Source organism: Lontra canadensis, unplaced genomic scaffold, assembly GCF_010015895.1.
Source record: "Lontra canadensis isolate GAN:19392208 unplaced genomic scaffold, GSC_riverotter_1.0 scaffold3, whole genome shotgun sequence".
In the NCBI taxonomy this organism is placed as follows: Eukaryota; Metazoa; Chordata; class Mammalia; order Carnivora; family Mustelidae; genus Lontra; species Lontra canadensis.
Genome location: NW_022630997.1, coordinates 48,160,385 through 48,182,665, shown reverse-complemented (window position 1 = coordinate 48,182,665; position 22,281 = coordinate 48,160,385). Strand labels below are relative to the sequence as shown.

The 22,281-nt window shown below is 36.1% G+C and overlaps 1 protein-coding gene across 5 annotated transcripts in view; it reads right to left on the bottom strand.

Moving 5' to 3' along the window:
• Positions 1-22,281, bottom strand: part of CTNNA3 (catenin alpha 3) — a 1,751,355-nt gene that overhangs the window by 813,277 nt on the left and 915,797 nt on the right. For all 5 annotated transcript variants that reach the window (XM_032842041.1, XM_032842013.1, XM_032842050.1 and 2 more), the window contains exon 8: positions 4,717-4,797. In XM_032842041.1, the coding sequence (XP_032697932.1) occupies positions 4,717-4,797 (81 nt within the window). The remainder of the gene's footprint in view (positions 1-4,716; positions 4,798-22,281) is intronic.

The following is a 22,281-nucleotide window of genomic DNA, read 5'->3' as shown; positions in this document are numbered from 1 at the left end:
AAGGCTTTGAGACATCAATTTTTCTATTTCCCACTGATGTAAGTGGTTTGGGGTCTCAAATAAAATAATATATTTCTCTACAATTGAAACCCAAAAGTGAAAGCTGTATGTGAAAACTGTAAGACAGCACTGCCCCCACCACCACTAGATAAGAGAATAAAAAGAATAAAATTGTGAGGAGAAGAGGAATGGAAAGAAAAGAGTCTCAGAAAAGAATTGTCCTCAGGTAACCAGAAAAAATTATACATGTGGATATTAATGCTATATTAATTTTAATAGCAAAATGTGACTGTCAAAATGCAATTGACTAATAGCAACTAAATCACCTAATAATTAATTCAATGTATATCTATTGTGTCTACTGAATGATACTTGTATCTTTTGGATCATTAATATTATTTCATTATGAGGATGATGAAGAGAAGATACAAGGACATACATTTTTTTTCTAAGTGTGGCACTGATACTACTAAAATGGGGAAGAGATGCCTATAGCAATTCAACAACTCAGCAACTAAAAAATTAGTGAAGTTTTTGTTTTGTTTGTGTTTTATCAGAATCCTATTTAATTTTACATACCTCAAGTCCTTACTTAGGCATTTATAAAATAGGCAATTTTTTTCTCAATAAACACAAATAAAAATTTTAACCTGCCTTTAGTAAAATCAAATGCATGTTTCATTATGCTTAATACAATAGAAATGGGATATATTCAATTGCTTTAAATTTTTAAACAAAGAAATGTGGTTTAAAAATCTTCCTCCCAGGGGCGACTGGGTGTCTCAGTTGTTAAGCATCTGCCTTCAGCTCAGGTCATGATCCCAGGGTCCTGGGATTAAGCCTCACATCCGGCTCCCTGCTCAGCAAGAAGCCTCCTCCCTGTCAACTCCTCCTGCTTGTGTTCCCTATCTCACTGTCTCTCTCTCTCTGTCAAATAAATAAATAAAATATTTAAAAAAAAATCTTCCTCCCTTATTAAGAACTGTAATAGGTACACAGTTCTCAAATAAATGATGAGGAAGGAGACTAAAGGAAGAAAAAATTTTAATTAAAAAAAACTTGTAAAACAAGTGGTAATGAAGAAAAAACATTAGGATGGTAAAACAGTTTATTAGGCACTGGGAGTTCTGAAGGTGATAAGCCATTATCCCTGACCCCTCACATGGTGGTTACAAATTTGGGCTGGGTTGGGTGGACTGGGGTTCAAACTTCAGCTCTACCAGTTAGCTAAGTGATGTTCAGTAAATTGACTCCCCTTAGAAACTGAGATAATAATACTATGGCATTATTTCTCATTTCAGAAATAAAAATCAATCGTGAAGACTAACATAAGGAGTTGGTAGAGAGCTTTTCAAAGCACGACTAAGTGAAAGATGTTGTTACATCTAACATTTTAAGGATGTGAAATCCAGTGGGAAGATAAAAATCCATTTAAAATATCCATTAAAAAAGAGAAACACATGCAGAATATGAACACTACTATAAAAGAACTACACATGCTATAAATGCCCCAGAAAGAAAAAACACTGATTCCAGCTGCTGATAATGGTAAAGGTTTCATGAGCAAAGTAACATTGGTATTAGTCTTGAGCTTCCTAAGGTTGATGAGGGGCTCAGCAGGGGAATCAAGAGGAGTAGGAAAAGCACCAAGTTAAAGAAACCATATATACAAAGGCACATGTGTTTGAGGGTGTGGGCAGTGATGGACAATTTGGCGAATAGTAAGTAGACTGTTTAGTCAGAGAACAGGTTAATGTGCGGTATGGTGAGGAGGAGGAACTGAGAGAGTGAAAGAGAAGGAACATTATGAATAATGTCGATTAAAGTCATGGCTAAATCACAAAGAACCAAGGACCTTTGTCTTTGTATTTTATGGTAACAGGCAAGCAAGTCACAAAGCAATAATGTTCATAGAAATAAACACTAAGTCACCTTCTAGGTAATTTCCTTTTATTGTCCCAAAAAGTATAATTTGCCCCCCATAGATCTATCTAAGCAATCTATGTCATAGAAATATCTCATAGAAATCCAATGATTCTCTGAACCAAAGCCAAATTGTTTCTGTGTTGCTGATGGAGAAACCCCATATGGGTAAGCAAGGCGATTAGATAAATGGGCAAGAAAATGTGTTCTGATTATTGTTTACTAAGAACAAGCAAGCAAACAAAAACAGATCTGTAACAATATACAAACATTAAATATTTCAAGGAAAAATATTTTAAGGGTAGGGACTTTCTTCTTCCTGTGCAAAAGAGTATATATAAGATGCTTAAAACAAACTGCTTTATAAACTTTGCAAGAATACAAAGAGGTGGAGATGACTCATGCTGCTGTTAAACTAGTTTTTATTATTGCAAAAGTATAAACATCAGGGTAGAAAATGAAGTCCTAGGGAGGACGAGTAAGGATGCTGAAAACAAACCATAGCAACTACCTCACTGACATTGAAGACCACAGATGTCTCCAGAGACCAACTTCTAACAATCACCATGTACATACATATCACTTCTGTTGGTCCTCTTGACCTGGGACAGGATTCATGACTATTCTTATCTCTAAATGGGGAAGAAATAGCATTCTGGTAACTTTGAAGCTTAAGCATTAAGAAGGTGTGGCAGCTTCCATCTCTCCTTTCTTGGAGCCCTGATCTATCATGCAAGAAATCCAGGCTACCCTGTGGGAGAAAAAGTCACAAGAAGGGGCCCTAGGAGTTTAGACACCACATGGAGAAAAGGAAGAAGAAGCACCAAGGCCTCAAATATCCAGCCCCCAAACCCAGACACAGTTACCATTTGACTGCCACTACAAGGGAGACCACAAGTGAAAAGTACAAATAAGGCCCTGCTAAACCCCCAACCAACCCATGGAATCATGAAACCTAATAAAATGGTTGCTACTGTTTGTAATTGTTTAGCGGCAGTACTTAATCAAAACAATGAATATGTTGACCTATAGAAACCACAGAGGATTTTCCTACTTCTGGAACACAACAGTTTTTTACAAGCTGGAAACATCCCTTTGCTATAAAGAAAAGTATTAGTAATCCCCCATGTTCTTTCTATATCTCACTGATGTTAGTGGGTGGTGGTGGGGGACACATGTAGAATTGCAAGATAAAATACAAGATGCCTGGTCAAATTTAAATTATATATAAACACACTATTTTTTAAAATATAATTATCTCCCATGCAATATTTGGGACATAATTAAACATGTTTGTTCTTAATCTGAAATTCAAAGTTAGTTAACTGAGTATCTTGTGCTTTTATTTGCTAAATCTAGAAATCCTATATATGAAGGATTGATTTATCTTGACTTTTTTTTTTTTTTTTTTTTTTTTTGGTACGTAATGATTCCAAAAACTTTGGAGATATAAATGTAGATTAACATTTTGTTGAAGTCAATAGAGAGGGATGAGACAGGAATGAAAGACGGAATTGTTGAGAGCTCATAGAACAGCTTTTCCAAGACCCAAGAGAAGAAGATGGAGTAGAAATCCTCAAGGAGATTGAGAACAGAAGTCCTGCAATTAAGAGGGAGAGTGGCTCTTGTGGGTAAAATTTCCTGAGTTTAGTATAGGTTATGACCTGTTGTAGGTTCAATGCCCCTTCCTTCTTAGGCAGGTCACCTGATCACAGACATGCTTTCTCATCTGCATTATAAGACAAGTCTTGAGCTAAGTACTTTTTAACTCTTACATTCCATGATTCTAAGTGCCAACAATAGAAATAGAATTCACATTAAGGCCATAAAGTTGAGAAATTGGAATTTCCCCAGCCCTCAAAAAATTTTTATTTTTTTTTTTTACAGCTTATATTAACTGGCTTGAGGGATCCATATTTATTCAATTTCCAAATCTACTCCTGAATTAAAAGATTACTCAGGCCATTTTACTAAATCTTCCCATTAAACTACAATAATATATCGCATTAAAAGCTTATGGTTGAAAAGCTTTTGCCTCTCTTTTATGAGTTAATGGTGACCAAGTTGAAGTTGTACATGAAAAAGTACTCTGGATACTATATAGTAGAAAATAATGGAAAGCAAAGGTCTTTGAAAAAGCTAAGTCTTCATATTTTGGGGGAAAAAAGTTAACTTGAGGCATAATACTGGGCTTCTAAGTTATCTAATGAAATCCTTCCTAATCCTATATTCCCAATGACCTAAGGTTACAGAGTAGCCTTAGAGCTTAAACAGCAACTAATTTTTGAAGCATTCTGAAATAACTGAAAGGGCAAATTGGTACCTCTCTGATTACTAGCTGTTTGCTCTAAGCATATGGATGATAAACTAGTTTCTAATGTAACAGATTCAATTTAACAACATTCCTTAAAAAAGTCACTAGGGAGCAGGTACAGATAGGCATTTCATTTAATCCTCCCAGTCCAATTATATATTATGAATTCCATTTTATAGGTTCAGAGAGACTCAAAAAGATTAAATTTGTCCCCGAGATCACACAGCTGATGAGGGCAGGACCAGCATTTGAATGTAACTCTGCCTGATATTAAGTCACATGTTCTTTCATTATTATATTATTATTAACGTTATGTTGGCCAGAAAAAATGGTTGTGGAATGTAAATATAGAAGTTACGTATTTACTCTTCTTGTTTTGTGTTCTAAATTAATTGAAGAAGGACAAAAACAAATATTCTAGCAGTGGGTAAAGTTCATTTTGTATGGTGTTTCTTTTTCCACGCCTCTGTCTTTCTCACCTGTCTGCGAAGATCCCTTGTCTTCTTACACATGTTGTCTATTGCAATATTCAGGGTATTACTCCTTTCCTTTTTTCCAGTCTGAAAGAGAGAAAAAAAATGGCATAAGCAATGGTATCAGATTACTCTTTATCACTTAGCAATTTTCTTTCTAAATTTCCTGAAAATAACAGCTTGAAAATTCAAGAATAGGTTTCAAAACTGCTATGATATTGCATATGATTCATGAGCACTTCACTTAAGACTAAGTAGATTGCTGATTAAAGCTCACATTAGTTTCTCCTTTAAGCTTCTGTAACATTTCTGATATGGGGCTGGGTTGTATTCAATGTGGCAGTCGGCAGAGCATTCTCTCCAAGAAACTCTGATCTTCATTCTTAACAAGTCAACTTGTTGACTCTTTAACCTCAAAGCACGCAATTAGCTTAAAAGCATTAGATGCCCAATTTGTCAACTTCTGTGGGAGTTTCTGAAGTCATTTTCATGGTGTATTGTGTAAGTTATGCAGAGCCATATTGGAGTTTTGCTAAACACCAAATAAAATATGCAGTGCAAATTCATACAATTTGCAAAAGTTGACCACAATTTTAGCTGACAATATTCCAAGAACAAATTGTTTCAAGTAGGAACTGGACTCTGTTTTTGGCTCTTTAAGATAATTTGTGCAACACCTTTTCATTTCTTTAAGCAGAACAGTTCTCTGTTATATCCTTAACCTAAATCTTTGGCTATTAAGCACACAGGGAGTCACCTTGGTTGGTATTTTCTACATATTACTTTTGTGGGAGACAACTGAATTGAATCTAATCATACTTTTTTCTCAGTCCTATCTTGTATAAAAAAGATTGAAAAAAATTATTATGTGATTCACCTCTAAGAAAATTGCTACCATTTAAATTAATAAACTGAAAAGGGCTCTTGAGAGGAGACCTTGAAAATCAGGAAGGTAAGTTTAAGCAGCTGATAACTGAGGAAGTTTATAGCACAGACTCCATGAAGAAGGAAATGAAGGTAAAGTGTGGACCATTGGGCTATGTATCATAGACTATGTCCAATGACTACATTTACAAATAAACCCATACCTTCAAGGGGAGAGACTTCTTTACAAGAAGTTCAAGAACATCTATATACTCTGTCCCAACCTCTGTTTAGTCCCATTTTCTGTTACATCTTCTCAAGTACTACCCTTTCAGTAACAATATTCCTACACATGTCTACCTCATCTCCCAAGTTTTTATATATAATATACTCTTAACTTGAGCAAGTGTCTACAAAATAACCTGCTGCTAAAATCCTACCTGTTCCTCAATGGTTTCCACAGAGTTCCCCCACCAACTCTCCTCAGGAATAAACTCTCACCTTTCCTTGTTCCAACAGCATTTTGCAAATTTCCCAATATTTGTCTCTATGCAAGTTCACCACTCCTACAATACTGTTAGAATCTCGATATTGACAAGTATAGCTTTTTTTTTTTTCTGTTCCTGAAAGTAACTTGCAGAGGCCTTCTTGAAAGGTGTTGACGAGTTTAAAAGTGAACAACTTAATTCAGAACAGAACATAGTTTTATTAGGATCCTATCAAATGCCAGGGAGGTGTCATACTGGATTCTTGAGAAGATTTCACCTAGATTTCCTCAGCAACAGTGTTACTGATAATTAAGATGGAAAAAAAAATCACTGTCATTTGAGACCACCTTATACACTGCAAGATGTTTGGCATCCACGGGCCCTGTCTACTAAATTCCAATGATATTGGCCTCATGCATTTCCAGATGCCTCTTAGGGAGAAACAGCAGAGGACTACTAAGTCTCTTACCACTTTTTCTTTTTGACAATGAGTGTGCAATATGTACATGATGGAAATTTTATCTAGTGAAAGAAGTGGAGAGAAGAGAGCGAAAGAAATAGAGACAACTAAAATTCTAGATGTCAGAGCAATAACAGCAGTTGGTGTCAATTACCCAGATGAAAGTCGTGGCTACTTTCTCAGCTCCTACCCAGCATTACCCATGCTAGCAGTAGAAAATTATGAAAAGTTAATGCAGAGCCATGGAAGGTAATGGCATAAGCAGATACACAATGGGCTATAAAACAGTTTCTAATTTTACCTAAAGGACCAAGCCCATATTCTACAGTTTCATGCAGTGTAGCTCTTGGTTGTCTCTTTCAACATCATGAAGCCAGAGATAGTAAAAGAGGTCAGGAGTGGGACAGACTGAAGAGATACCTCCCCCTCACTGCCCCTCACACAGGATATCAGAAATAATACAGAAGATTCCTGTTGCGTTGACCATAAAAACTCACTAGCTTCCATGATGAGATTCATCAGAATAACTGAAAGATGTCAACCTTCTCAGAACAAACAGCAATAGCATACAATACTTTAATAAAGGATGGCAGGAGGTGACAACCTGATGGGATTAAATAAGGACTATAAAGATGATTTCTTAATATCTATCCAGAGCTTAATGTTAGTTTAAAATGTTTCATTGGGTGAAAGACATTTTGTTCTCTAAGTAACAATAAATAGTTCCTTTCATTACAGGAACTATTAAGCTTTCCCTTCTTCTTTCCCTGTATCTCCCCACCCCCACTTTTCTTCTTTTACCTCCAGCTTCTTATTGGGTCCTTGCTCTATCTACCCAGATTTATTTGACTCAGTCAAGCCATTTTATGCCTCTTTATTCCTTTTGCATGGCATAAAAATAAATAAAGCAAGGAGAAATAGCCCCATCCTGCTTAAAAGCCCTCATTCCTTCTGTTTTCAAAGCCTTAACAAATCATCAAGCAATGAGCTAGGACGGAAGGTGAACTATGCTGAAGTAAGGGATGGAAAGGGCAGGATATTAAAACATAACCACAGATAATAGTCAGAGCCTGCCTGCATTCTAGGTGCTCAGAAGAGAGGATGCTTCTTAAAGGAGCCTTGGCAGGAACCACCATTAAGTCAGCACAGCCCTGCGAATGGAAAAGGTACCACTTACAGCGGAGTACCAGGGGGAAAAATGCTGAGAATACACAGCACAGATCAGCACTGTGTAGAGAAAGCAATTACATTCCTCATCAGAAAAAAAAAAAAAAAAAAAAAAAAAAAAAAAAGACACAACAATAAACTGTCAGGAAAGGCTCTATTGAAAAGCACAGTTCTGAACATAGATTTCATTCAATGAAATTTCATTAAAACTACTATTGCATATTTTAAATATTATTCCAATGTGATCCAGGCTTATAATCTTAACTATGAGTCTTTCCATCAGTTCTGTCTCACCATTGCTCCCATGTCATGCTGCAGTTAATTGCATGCTCTCTTGTGGTTCCCTTAAAGCTGCCTACACATTTGGAAAAAGTCTCTCTATAAATAAATTCCCTTGAATTATCCTAATTTGAGTGTTCCATCTGTTTTCTGTTGGGACCCTGCTAGGGAAAACTTTCTACACTGTGTTGTCCAACATAATAGCCACAAGTCACATGTGGCTCTTTAAATTTAAATATAAATTAATTAAAATTAAATAAGATTAAAAATTCAATTCTTCAGTCCCTTAAAGTGAGCAATAGCTGCATGTGTCTAGTGGTTACTAAAATGGATAGCGTAGATACAGAACATTTCCCTCATTGCAGAAAGATATACCAGACAGTACTATTCTAAAACACATCTTTTTTTATTCAAATATATAATGAGTTCCTACTTTTATGCAAATCACATTTCATTTGAGAATAAAAGAGTGAGCAAGAAACAAACAAAAAAAGCCCAACCCTCAAGGTGTCTACTCTAATAAAGAAATTTAAGGTCTGGGGTGCCTGGGTGGCTCAGTCCATTATGTGTCTGCCTTTGGCCCAGGTCATGATCTCAGGGTCCTGGGATCAAGCCCCTCCTCCATCTCCCTGCTCAGCAAGGAGTCTGTTTCTTCCTCTTCTTTTTCCTCTCTTTCCCTCTGCCTTTCCCCACCACTCTCCTCCCCCAGCCGCATGATTTCTACCTCCCTCTCTCAAATAAATAAAATCTTAAAAACAATTTAAAAAGCAACTTAAGGTCTAATTATGTTCCTTCTTGTTCTAAATCCCTTCAGTGTATTCCCATTGTTGATAGAATTAATAAAAAATTCTTGATCATGGCATTCAAGGCTCCACATGACCTACTCCCATAATTACCCATCAATTATTAATGAGATAGCATAATGAACCCTTTGTTTTCTATGCAATACAATCAAAACTCGGGAACTTTGCCCATATGAAAAATCTCATTTGGCACTTTTGATCTTGTTTTCTGATTATGGACTTCTTTCAGGACTCAACTAAATCACTAAATTTTAGATGAAGCTTTTTTTTAAGCATCTCAGCTGAAATTAATTACTCAAATTCCACAATACTTCTTTATACTGTTTATGTTTCTTTGATAACACTTTGTTCAATAAATAATCCAATCTACTCAATACATCTTTATTATCTATCAAATGCCAGGCACCATACTAAGGACTGATGATACATTAGACCTAATACCTGTCTTTGAGAAGCACACATCGCATGTTAGAAACAAACATAAACACAGTATTTAATAGAGATATCCGGGATAACCCATGGAGCAATGGGAGCTGCACTCCCATTAAGGATGAGGAAAAGATTCCTGAGAAGGTAACAGTTGAATACTAAAAGACATGTAGGAGTCAGCCAGGTGACGATGAAAGAGAAGGTCACTCTAAGGGGGCAGAGACAAATTGCACAGAAAGGCAAAAGTCTTTCAAGAATATTTGGTAACTAGTATAAAAAGCATGAGGGGAGGGAAGCCAGCTCCTGGAGGTTGTTGCCACATTAAAAAGTGAGGCTGATCCTATAGACCACTGGTATCTCAGAAGTGAAGCCACTGAGTGACACAGAATGACCACTATTCAAATATGTCAACCTGGCTGGAGTTGTATAATGTATTTAAGGATACTGAGAACAGAGACAGGCAGAGGAGTTAGAGAGCTGCAGCGAGAGTGTACAAAAAGGCAAAAGGTGCTAAAATTAATGCATTGGCAGTTAGGATGAAGAAAATCAACAGATTTAAAGACTCTGAGTACACTGGAGAGGTTGATGACTGGCAGATGCTCAGGGTGGGTAAAGAAAAGAGGACAATGTAGGCTAGGTGCAGGTTTACAGCAGGGATAACTGGTTAGATAATGCTGTTGAATTGGTCATTTTAAAGGGAAAACCAGGTCAATACAAGGATGATGATACCAGTTTTGGAATTGCTGAAGGGCTTGTGAAGAGCTCACTTCATTAGTGTTTGCCCTTTGGATAACTGTTGACCTGCATGGATCTCTCTCAGTGTATTGTATGCTCCTTGAGGGAGAGAAAGTTCTTACACATGATTTGTCCCTCATGGCATCTATTACAGTGCTTTGCACATAGTAGAAGCTCAAAAGTTATTTGTTGAATAAATAGAGAAAAGAAAGCCTGGATAAAGCCAATATTTGGCAAATTATGTAGTATCTCTGGACCTTACTTTCCATACCCATAAAATAAAGATTTGCCCCAAATTGTTCCTTTATTCCTTTCTAACTTTAAAATTCTGTAGAAGGGCCATGATCTCTAAAAATAAGAATTATAGGACAATATATTACTTGTATTATACAAGTTTTTGCATAAACAACTGTTAAAAATGTGCTGGGAACATATGCATAATATGAATCTGTAATGGTACAAATAAAAGGAGACATTTGAACCAGGGAAGGTCATGATGTTGACCTCAAAAGAATTACGAAGCTTCAAATACTAAGGGATAAGGTTTAAAGCAAATGGAAATTTATCTAATTCATAATCAAATAAAAATATCATCAGTGCAGAGAGGAGCCCATATGGAATTTAAACTGCAAGAAAAATGTTTTTGTTGTTGTTTTGTTATTTATTTATTTATTTTTTATTTTTAAATGTGTGCCATCATATTCAACCTTTTAAAATGACACATTTCCCTTTAAACGGGAAATCTTCATTGCATGGTAAAGATGAAAAACGATGCCCTTAAATTAGTTCTTCTCTGCAAAATAGCTTTAAAAATATTTTATGCTTAACACTTAGCAGAAGCACAGATTCTAGTCCACATTTTTCAGGCATGAAAGACATACAAACAGACAAGCATAAAAAAATGAAATCTATTCTAAAATGCCATCTTCCTGAATGGCATGTCAGGAAAACATCCTGACAGGGTACACTAAAACACATTCCTGAAACAAAGTCTGTGTTATAAAAATAAAAATAAAACAAATAAAAATTAGCTTTGAGACTTGAAATGAGGTTTTAAAAAATAACTTTATCAGGGAAGTAGGATAAAGACCCCAAGTGTCTTGAACTTCTGTCTTGCTGAGGAAGTAAGATGTCGCCCCAGGCAAATGCCTGCTGGGGTGGGACTGAGAGTCTGTGAGAGGGAATCCACATTGTCAAATATCAACCACAGCAAAGTACTTTTACATTTATTGTCTCAAATGCCATTCACAGTAACTGCTCACACATTTGCATATGAAGACACTGAAGTTCGGTAAATTTAAGTATCTTACCCAGGAGGAAATGCAGTAAGTGGTAGATCAATTTGAGCTGAGTCTAATCTGAGGCTTTAACCACCATACTGTAATGACTTGAATGAGCTGTAACTTAAACCCAAATTAATGTTTTCTGTAAATTATGTAAATTTATTTCTTAAAAATAATGAGCAGAATAACACAGAAGTTTGTGACGACAGTTAAAATTGTGTTTGAATCTGTGCTTTACCATTTGACAGCTATGTGCCCTCAGCCAAATTCTTTAACCTCTCCAGCTCTTAGTTTCCTTACCTATAAAAATGGAGATAACAGAGCAATTATATTATAGGGTTATGATAAGGAATTAAAGATGAAGGATATGCAAGTTCTGGCAAATAAGAAGGGCTCAAGAAATGTTAGCAGTTATTACTATACTTATCAATAGTGTTACCATCGTTATTAACCCTTGCATGTCTCAAACTAGCTGGCTGTTGCCCCTATGGGTTTTTTGTTTTGTTTTTTGTTGTTTTTTTTTTATGTTGTTTTTTGGTTTTTGGCTTTTGTTTTTCAAACACTAAACCTTTATCCTGGAATGTTCTGATCTCTTCTTGTTCAGAATTCTTACTTCGTAATGCAAAACTCAATTTAAGCACCTCATCTTCTATATCCTCTTTTCTATCTTCAATTAAAAAAAATACACAAAAATTAAAAACCCTCTCAATTATGTTTCCACAGTTTTCCCTACATGTTTCAATTATAACCCTTGCAAAATATTCTGTCACCCTTTATTTATATTCTGCCTTTAAATTATCAAGTCTTCACTCTGTAATCTTAGTGCCTGCCACAGTGTTCAGCACTCCGCTAACAATTGTAGATAAAATAAATAATGGAAAAGTGGCTAACTACACTTTTATTGATTGTAAGTAATATTCGACTTTATCAATAAAATTAGTATTTATATTTTAACAAAAGTAATTAATGTTCACCCTATTAGCTGTTATTCTATTCAACTGGTGTTTTCATTCACAGATTATTGTCATTATTCCCTAAAGAAGGTACAACATAAACTTGGTATGAGGATGAAATCTAATCTGTGGATCAGAAAATGTGAGATCTGAAATAAACTCTCTAGGTAACCCTAACTAAGTTGAATCACTTCTCTTGGCCTTAGTCTCTGCATCTGTAAATGGAGGCCATTGCACTAAGTGATCTCCAGAGTCCCCTGCACTCTCCCTGCACCCCTGGACCCCAGCTCTAAGAGCATGTGGTGCTGAAGATCTCTGTGGATGTACAGTCTAGTACATACATAATCAAATACTGAGAACAGGACACTGCCTTCGGTCAAATGTGTCCTCAGACCAGAGATGTTATGCCAGATTGCAGGGTTTCAATGGACACACACCGAACATGAAAGAAATATTCGTGGTTTTGCACCACAATAAAATTCAAATCATCTTCCTGGGCATGTTACTAACCAATCTTAAATCTCAGGGATGGATGTAAACTATGGGCATCTCTTAAAGATCTTGCCATGGAAAATCAGTCATACATACGTCCAAGTACAGATGCAAAGATCCATCCCCATGACCAATATGTAACTTTACAAGACTCTGAAGAGTCAAGAGAAACCTCAGACTCTATTTCCCACCAGCTCTCGCACTATTTCCACCTCAAGCTATTTTCTGTTGTGATAACGTGCCTCGATCTGTGCCCCCATTTCCCCTCTCTTTCAGCTAGAGTTTCCTGTCCTCCACTGAAGCCCAGCAAACTCTGGAACTGACTCTGTTCTTAATAGGGAGAAATTGAAAAGATAGAGTTTATTAATTTCAGTGATTCAGCATTAAACTAACCTTGCTGTGACCCCTATTCTAATGGGTTTCAGATCTTGCCAGCTCCTAGATCAGTGACTATTCCTATAAATCATGATATGATTACTATTAAATGAAGGGAATATACTCAAAATTGAAGGTTTTACTTAGGTTCAGGGCAGGATTCAAAATATTGTATACATTAATGGTTTCTAAATACTCATCTTAGGACTCATGGGGTAAAACGCAAAAATACAGATAACTGAGTTACTTAACCATAAGATCTGTCCTTTAATCTGAGAGTTTTTTCATATTTATATGTTAAAATTTTTGTTGTTTCTTTTATAAAATGATGCTTTACTTAATGGTACAAATTTTTTTTTAATTTTTATAACATCTTTGACACAACAAAGTAATAGAAAACCTGTCAGTTTCACAGGTTTTGTCTCTGTGTGTGTATGTGCATTCTTTGTTTTTTCGGTTTGCATAAATCATAGTTTTGGGGATTAATGGTTTAAAACAAAGAAATAAGAAGTCTGCCTAATCACAGTCAAAATTGACTAAATCAGTCAGTTGTGGTATTGGCATATAAACAGATTAAAATAATATCTGTGCTTAGGGCGCCTGGGTGGTTCAGTGGGTTAAGTGTCTGCCTTTGGCTCAGGTCCTGATCTCAAGGTCTTGGGCTGGGTTCCCTGCTCACCAGGGAGCCTGCTTCTTCCTCTCCTTCTGCCCCCTCCCCCACTCATTCTCTCTCTCTTGCTCTTTCAAATAAAAAGAAAAGCTTAAAAAAAATAATGTCTGTGCTTTTGAAACTGGATTTATTTTCTCAGCTTGTTCAGAACATTTTATATCAATAACACAGCACTTAAAATAACAGTTGTGTTAAGTTGCCATTAAAAGTCATGAAATAGGGCACCTGGGTGGCTCAGTGGGTTAAAGCCTCTGCCTTCGGCTCAGGTCATGATCCCAGGGTCCTGGGATCGAGCCCCACATCGGGCTCTCTGCTCCGCGGGGAGCCTGCTTCCTCCTCTCTCTCTCTGCCTGCCTCTCTGCCTACTTGTGATCTCTGTCTGTCAAATAAATAAATAAAATCTTAAAAAAAAAAAAGTCATGAAATAGTAGAATTAGATAGATAATCTTCAAATCTTTGTTCCAAGACTAATTAACAAAGTGACCACATGCCAGTTATGAATGGCAAGCTTTAGATGCCTCATCTATAGGATGAAGATGGCAATACCTTCTTTAGGGGTTATGTGAATTGAATAAAATAAATGTACAGAAAGCATGCAAGGCAGTCATATAACTGACACTTAATACATTTTCTTTATTATTAGCAATAAAAATACTTGAATGTAAAATCACAGGGGGTATAGAGCAGAAATTATTTTATTTACTGAATTACTGCTAAATTTCCCACAGTGCTTGGGCATAATAGAGGTTCAGTATTGTTTTATTTGAATAATTGTTTAAAAAATGATTGACTTGATAAGAAAATGAATGAATATATGAAACATGATATAAATCTACTTAAGGAGGATTTACTATGGTTATCAGAAAAATTTTAGAGATCGTGTTACATAGTACTGAGTCCTTGAAAAGAGTAGTCTTCAGAAAAGTTGATGTAGATAAAATATAGGCTAGGGTCCAAATTCACAAGTCCTCTAATTTCAATTAATGGTTAAGGTGTGTATCATGTGTATCATGTCTTTAGTGACATTTCATTTTCCAAAATCCCCTTATTGAGTCATTGTCAGAAGTTGTTAACATATTTCAGAAAGAGATACAGTTCATTCTAAAAAATCTCTTTAATTTTGTGTTGCTTGACCCAGCAGCCAGCTTCAGGAGCCTGGCTACCAATAAAGAAAACAGCTGTGAATACTAATATAAGAATATCTGTGAGAAAGTAGAATGTGGTATTTTATGCTGTCGATTACACTTTGACTTCTTATGGCAAAGGTCTTTATCATATTAGAAGCCACTACCAGAGTCTAACAACTAATGACATAGCATTATTACACATAGTCCAAATTAGTTTCCATCTTTTAAATAGAACCTCTATTCTCTAGTAACTTTTCTATCTCTACAATGCTTTGTGAGATAGAGTATTAGAACATTTATCTCATTAAAATTTTTCTTGCCATTTCTCCACTTTGTTAAGTAGAATTCATATTCTTTTTATTTCCTGAGTCAGGTTTTCATACTTTAAGTATACTCCCTATGTCAAATTTCAGCCAGCAGTGAGCCTTATAAGGTTTATTATAGAACATCTAACAAAGTTTTTCTATAGCCCACACATGCAAAATATAGATCAAATAGATTTCCACTGTTCTGATTATGGTTTTCACTTTTACTATTAACTGCCTTGCAGACGTATTTCTTTTTAACACTATAAAAATACAACAGATTTATTCTTAATGTTTAAAATAAACACGTTCTATCATTGCTATCTTCAATTAGCACTTTTAAGGTTCCTAAGTCAAAGAGTCTTAGATCCTGTGGCATGGAGAAAAGTTAAAATACAAATAGGTTACACTTTAACAACAGAGATGGAGCTGGAATGTATTATGCTAAGAGAAATAAATCAGTCAGAAAAAGACAAATACCATGTTATTTCACTCATATGTGAAATTTAAAATCAAAATGGATGAACATAGGGGAAAGAAAAAAACAGAGGGCGGCAAACCATAAAATAGACCCTTAATTACAGAGAACAAACTGAGAGTGGCTGGAGGGGAGATGAGCAGGAGATGGGCATTAAGAAGAACACTTGTTGTGATGAGTACTGGGTGTTATATGCAAGTGATGAATCATTAAATTCTACTCCTGAAACTAATATTACAGTATATGTTAACTAACCATAATTTAAATAAAAACTTGAAACATTAAAAAAAAAGAGATAGGTTACACCTTAAAGAAATTTGGCATATGAGGAAAAAAAAAAAAGAACTTCCTTCAAAATACATTAGCAGGTAATAATTTTCTTTACAATTAAAACTTATTTGCAAAAAATATATAAATAGAGCAAGACTTCTTAGCCTATTGAAAATATTTTTTTTGTTATAAAACTTGATTTGTGCATACATCTTTAACAGAAAAAAAAATTTGTAAACAGGATCTAATCTACAAGCTGTCAAAATAAATATTGATCTATATGGTGTAACTTGAAAGGAGCCAATGCCTCTTATTGAAAATATTATCTTCCTCCCCATGCTCCCCATTCCAGACTCTACCCAGTATATGAAATTTTCCATTTCTTTTTTTCTTTCAAATATTTAGATTTAATTAAAGCACCAAGATGCACATAAGAGAATTTCACACTGATGTGTCAGACCAAGATAATGATTTTCAGAAGAAATAATGAAAAGCCAGTTATATGACTCTGAAACCTCAAATCTATAATGAAGATATAAAGGCCAAAATGTGTGGAGACTAGGTGAGATTTTATGGAAAGAATTTATATGAACAAAGCAATCTAGGATCTCCGTCCTCTTCCCTACATCCTAGGGAAGAAGATGATGAAAGAAACTTCAGTGGGGCCATTTAGAAAGTATGGTATGAGTCCCTGGCAGCTGAGATTCAGTCGCAAATATAAACTCTGACTGGAGAAATCTACCTGATGAGAGATGCCTGGCTAGCTGCTGGGGAATAAATAGAAAAAATTCCATTGTCTGAACATTTGCCATGCTCCAGGTATGAGTCTCATGCAAAAGACAACTGGTCATCTTGGTTTTTGCCCAAGATCATTGCTAGATTAGTAGATAAAGAGAAATAAAGAGGAGTTATAGAAACTGCTAGATTTTGAGGATAAGCTGTCAGCTGTGGGAGAAGCTACCACTCATACCAAGGGAGTTAAAGGTAAAATCTGGACCTCCAAGGAACTCATGAAGTCGCTTGTGCCTGGTTTTCCCATTTGCCCCTTCAGATCCATTCACCACCCTTTGTCACCATACCCTTGTTCCCTACCATCCAGATTTCATACAAATGTTCTCTTATTCCCTGCTTTCAAGTGGATTTGACAATGAGAGGCATAAGAATTTGGGAGGAGAGTAAGGTCAAGGTACTTATTCTTCTATTGCTACTATGAGGGGTTGCTGTTAAGTTGACTAAGTTCCTCTTTTGAAGACCACAGCTCTTGTCAGGCAGCCTTCTTCATAAAGCAGACACCCACTCAGAGTTCAGGAACCATTCCCTCACTTGTTCCTTCAAGCCTGGATATGGGTGGGCTCCCTGCAATTGCTATGCTCCATCCCTTGTTGATCCCCAAACCTTGTCCACACCTATGTAAATAAGCTTTTTAATACATTTTCCTCAAATTATCAGCTTGGTGTATCATGTTTTCTCTTGCTGGGACCCTAACCGACACAGTAAGTCTAGGGGAAAATTCAGCTCTCAACACCCAGAGAGCCAGTAATAGCTTTCCTATTCCCCTTTCCTCTCCTCTTTCCCCTTGCTTCATGCCTGAAAGGGAGGAAAAAAAGAAAAAGCCAATAACTTCTCTTTCCCAGTTACTGATTTCCTACATTCAGTAGGCCCAAAGTGTGGGAAATTTGGGCCCAATTTAAATCAAGTTACAAGTTTTGACAATTACATCCTAACTACTAATTAGAAGAAAGGAAGTGACACAAAAGATCAAAGTTAACTAGAACAAATTTGAGATTTCTTGATTTTTCATTCAGGGTTAGGGGAAGAACTTACCCCACTATATAAAATTAAAGGGACAGTGGGACTACACCAAATATAAAAGCTTTTGCACAGCAAAGGAAACCATCAACAAAATGAAAAGGCAACCTACTGAATAGGTGAAAATATTTGCAAATGATATTTCCAATGAGTTAATATCCAAAATATATAAAGAACTTACACAACTCAAAACCAAAAGCCACAAATAATCAAATTTAAAAAACAGGCAGAGGACCTGAATAGATTTTTTTTCCAAAGAAGACACATAAATGGCAAACAGACATAAAAAGATGCTCAACATCACTAATCATCAGAGAAGTGCAAATCAAAATCACAATAAGATATCACTTCACACCAGTCAGAATGGCTAAAACCAAAAAGACAAGAAATAACAAGTGTTGGCAAAGACATGGAGAAAAAGAAACCCTCATGCATTGTTGGTGGGAATGTAAATTGGCATAGCCACTGTGGAAAACAATATGGAGGTTCCTCAAAAAATTAAAAATAGAAATATCATATGATCCAGTAATTCTCCCATTGGATATTTACCAAAGAAAATGAGAACACTAATTTGAAAAAACATATGCACCCCTATGTTTATTGAAGTATTTTGTACAATAGCCAAAATATGGATGCAACCCAAGTATCCATCCATAGATGAATGGATAAAGAGGATATGGTGTGTGTGTGTGTGTGTGTGTGTGTATAGTGTATTTTATGTATACATATACATACATATATAAGTGTGTGTGTATACATATATTCATAAAGAAGATACGGTGTGTGTACATATACATATATATGTATACGTATATATGGTGTGTGTATACATATACATATGGTGGTGGAATATTACTCAGCCATTAAAAAGGATGTCATCTTTCCATTTATGACAACATGGGTGGACCTAGAGGGTGTTATGCTAAGTGAAATAAGTCAGACAGAGAAATATAAATATTAAATATTTTATTTATATGTGGAATCTTGGAAAAAAAAAAAACAAATGAACAAACAAAAAGCAGAAGCAGATCCATAAATACAGAAACAAACTGATATTTGCCAGAGGGGAGGCCTGCAGGGGAATGGGCAAAATGAGTGAAGGGGAGTTGCAGGTACAGGCTTCTAAATATGGAATGAGTAAGCCACAGGGATTAAAGGTAGAGCATAGGGAATAGAGTCGGTGGTATTGTAATAGCTTTGTATGTTGACAAAAGACTGACACACTTGTAGTGAGCACAGCATAATGCTTAGACTTGCCAAATCACTATGATTTATACCTGAAACCAATGTAACATCACATGTCAACTATATTTCAATTTAAAGAAAAAATTAAAGAGTGAGAGATAAAAAATATAATCACTTTATTTTACTAGCTTTTTGAACACCATTGCTATTTTAGTTTTAAACTCCAAAAGCTGCCTTAGAAGCATGACATGTTGGATACGCTACTGGGAATAAATAGCAGGACGAAGGGGGTTTGTTAAGAAATACACAAAATAGTGACCATTTTCAGAGAACAGGATCAGGATGGTATTTAAGTCAGTCATAGGGAAAGGAGGGCATCAAAAGAGAGAAGACCTAAGGGTGGTGAGTCCAACTGTAGAGTAGTGTTGCAGACTCACCTAGCACCCTGCTAAGAGAATGATGCAAATTTAAAATTCACAATGCAACTTCAAAGAAAATCCTTCTCTATTCAAAGTGATAGTTCTAAGACTAATTCCAAATACATCTTTCTAAGTTTCCCTTTTCATTCATTGATGTAGAAGAAAAAAATCTCTACTTAGTGAGTCAGAAGGGAGGGTTTAAGTCTTAACTTTTCCACTTACTAGACTTGCAAACTTGCACAAATCACATAGTTCTATGTGTCTCAGTTTCCTTTTCTATAAAACGGGGTAACCCTTCCCAATCTGACATCCATCTACCACCTGTTACTACTGGGGATACTTACTGCTTTCTGGTTGTATCTCCCTACAAGAAAGAATATTTTTATTTCGGTCCTTAAGGAGAAAATACTAGTGGAGGAATATTTTGAGTTTGTTGGTCCTTCAAGGAGGAGCACCTTACCTGGTGAACAAGGTTGGACAGAAGTTGGGGAGAACACACTTAGAGCTGTCTCTGTGGATCCCTCTCTCTTTTCCTCTCTGCCTCGTCAGTCCCTCTATGTCAGAAATGAATTCTCAGAGAGGCATTGAACGAACTTCAATTTAGGGAAGAAGGAATAGGAAGCCCTTTTATAACCAAGCCAATCTCCTTGTCTAGTTTTGTTGGTTCTAATCTTCCCTGGAAGAAAGGAGAGGCAAGTGACAGACCACAACAAAAGCACAAAGGTAGGCAGGTACTTGCAAGTGTTCTCATTTGCAATACAATCAACAAGATTTAAAGTGATATTTGAACTACACACCTGTTACCGATGCGTGTGTTACTATATCCTCTCAAAACTGCGAGCTTAGTGCATGATTCTTCCACAGACAACTAATACACAGAGATTTCTAAGGTCTTTCAGTGAGCTTTAATTGATGCTATCAAAGAAAGCCTAGAAAATATCCATTTGTCTTAAAGGCAAAACCAAATACTGTATATTCAAAAGGGAAATGTGGCCATCATTTTGAAGCCACGAATTTACCATCCCTTCAGGAGACCGATCCATGACTCCTGTTTTGCAAGGCAAACCAGGTGATACCTTTGCTTCATTCTTATCTGGCACGGAAAAAGACTCAGTAAATTTAATTGAATTAGTGATATCAGCTAATTTTGGTGGAGAGGGGTTCAGAGTCTTACACATTGTTTTGTTTTTGTTTTTATTTTTATTTGTTTAAAGACCACTGCTCTCTTTCCTAAGGGTCAACTTTCCCCATCACTGAGGCTGTGCAAACTGGCCTACCCAGCAGAAGAGACGGCTATCTGGGGAGTCATAAACCAAGTCTCTCTGAGCAACGTGATTTGGACGTGGTGCCCTATATCAGTTCCAGACGTCAGGGAAGACTGATAAAGCTGCGCAAAGCTCCCTGAGAAGCACAGCTGAGTTGCAGGAGATTGTTGTGATGATAATCGCCAGAACAAACCATAAATTTCGGACTCAGAATTAGGAATGGCCTGTAAACATCAAATAATGGGTGTCTAAATTGAAAATGAAACTATCTGTTGTCTGTAATATTTCTTGCAGTGTGGCTCAGAGAGCCAGTAAGTAAGAGGCGGGTGTGATCCTTTTCAATGTCTGCTGTTAGAAAGCTGAGGATATTAACTCCTCCTACTGTCAACCTCAGGGAAACAGAGCCAAATGAACTAGCTAGAAATCATGGGTCATAAAATACAGATATAACATTATACAGCAAGAACATTTCAGGTTAACAAAAAACAATCAAACAAACAAATAAAAAACCCCAGAAAACCACAAATACTGCATTTGAAGAACCACCCTAGCAATCACAGAACAAATGAGCTTGAATAATTTACCTGGGTCAGCCTTTCACACTCACCTTTATATGAAAAAATAAAACTTCAATTTCTTGCACCTGATCGTAAGGAGCTGACAGTCAGTTTGGTATGAACCTAGATTACACAACGATTTTAAAGATATGGAAGTTTGGAGATCCAGAATAATTGCAGACGGGTACCCTTGAAGCTGGGCTGTGACTTGAAAAAAATTTTTAAGTACTTTATCAGGTAAGTAAGAATCATGTGTAAGAAGCACATTTTTAGCTCAGTGGGATATTTTATAAATAACAAGGGTGTCAATTGTTACAAGCATGTGAAAAAATACTTTTCTACCATTTTATAAGCAAAACGTTTTTTGCTGTATTTATATGCTTACTAAAACTTTGTTCTTATGAAAAAAAAACTAAAGTCAATATTTATGGATTAAGAGCATCTGAATTCACAAAAAATTACTGTTCCTCCTGCTAATCAATGTAAACATACCACCTATTAACAAAATTTTAATTTTTATCATGACTTGGGAAAGAACAGAAGATACTGATTCTTGTAGGTTCTTGATATTATAGCGAAGTGGAATATGTTCTGTATAAATACAGACCAATATTGTGCAGGAAGCAGTAAATGGTAATGAGGGGTGGGAGCAGAGGCAGTGTTATTCAAAATATTTGGCAAGCAGGAGGGCCTGAGCAGTAGCACCTCAGCATGGGCAGGAGCACTGAGGAGAGAGGGGCAGCTGGGTAGAAGCTATTGTCTATCAGTTGAAGGTATCTACATATGTAAATAATCCATGCTCTGGTAGGGGCAGGATGCTGAATGTTAACTTGCTGGCACTTGTTGGGAAAGGGAAGAGAAAAAGATATTAAAATTGATACACAGCAATTACCAAGTCATACCTGGTGACTCTTATTTTTTTTTAAGATTTTATTTATTTGAAAGAAAGAAAGAGGGAGAGGGAGAGGCAGACTCCCTGATGAACAGAGATCCCGATGTGGGGCTCAATCCCAGGACCCTGGGATCATGACCTGAACAGAAGCCAGACACTTAACCAGCTGAGCCACCCAAGCCCCTCTTCATGACTCTTTATTAAGCATTGTGCCTCAATTAGGTGGTGTCTCTACAAAAAAAAAAAAAAAAAAAAAAAAAAAAAAA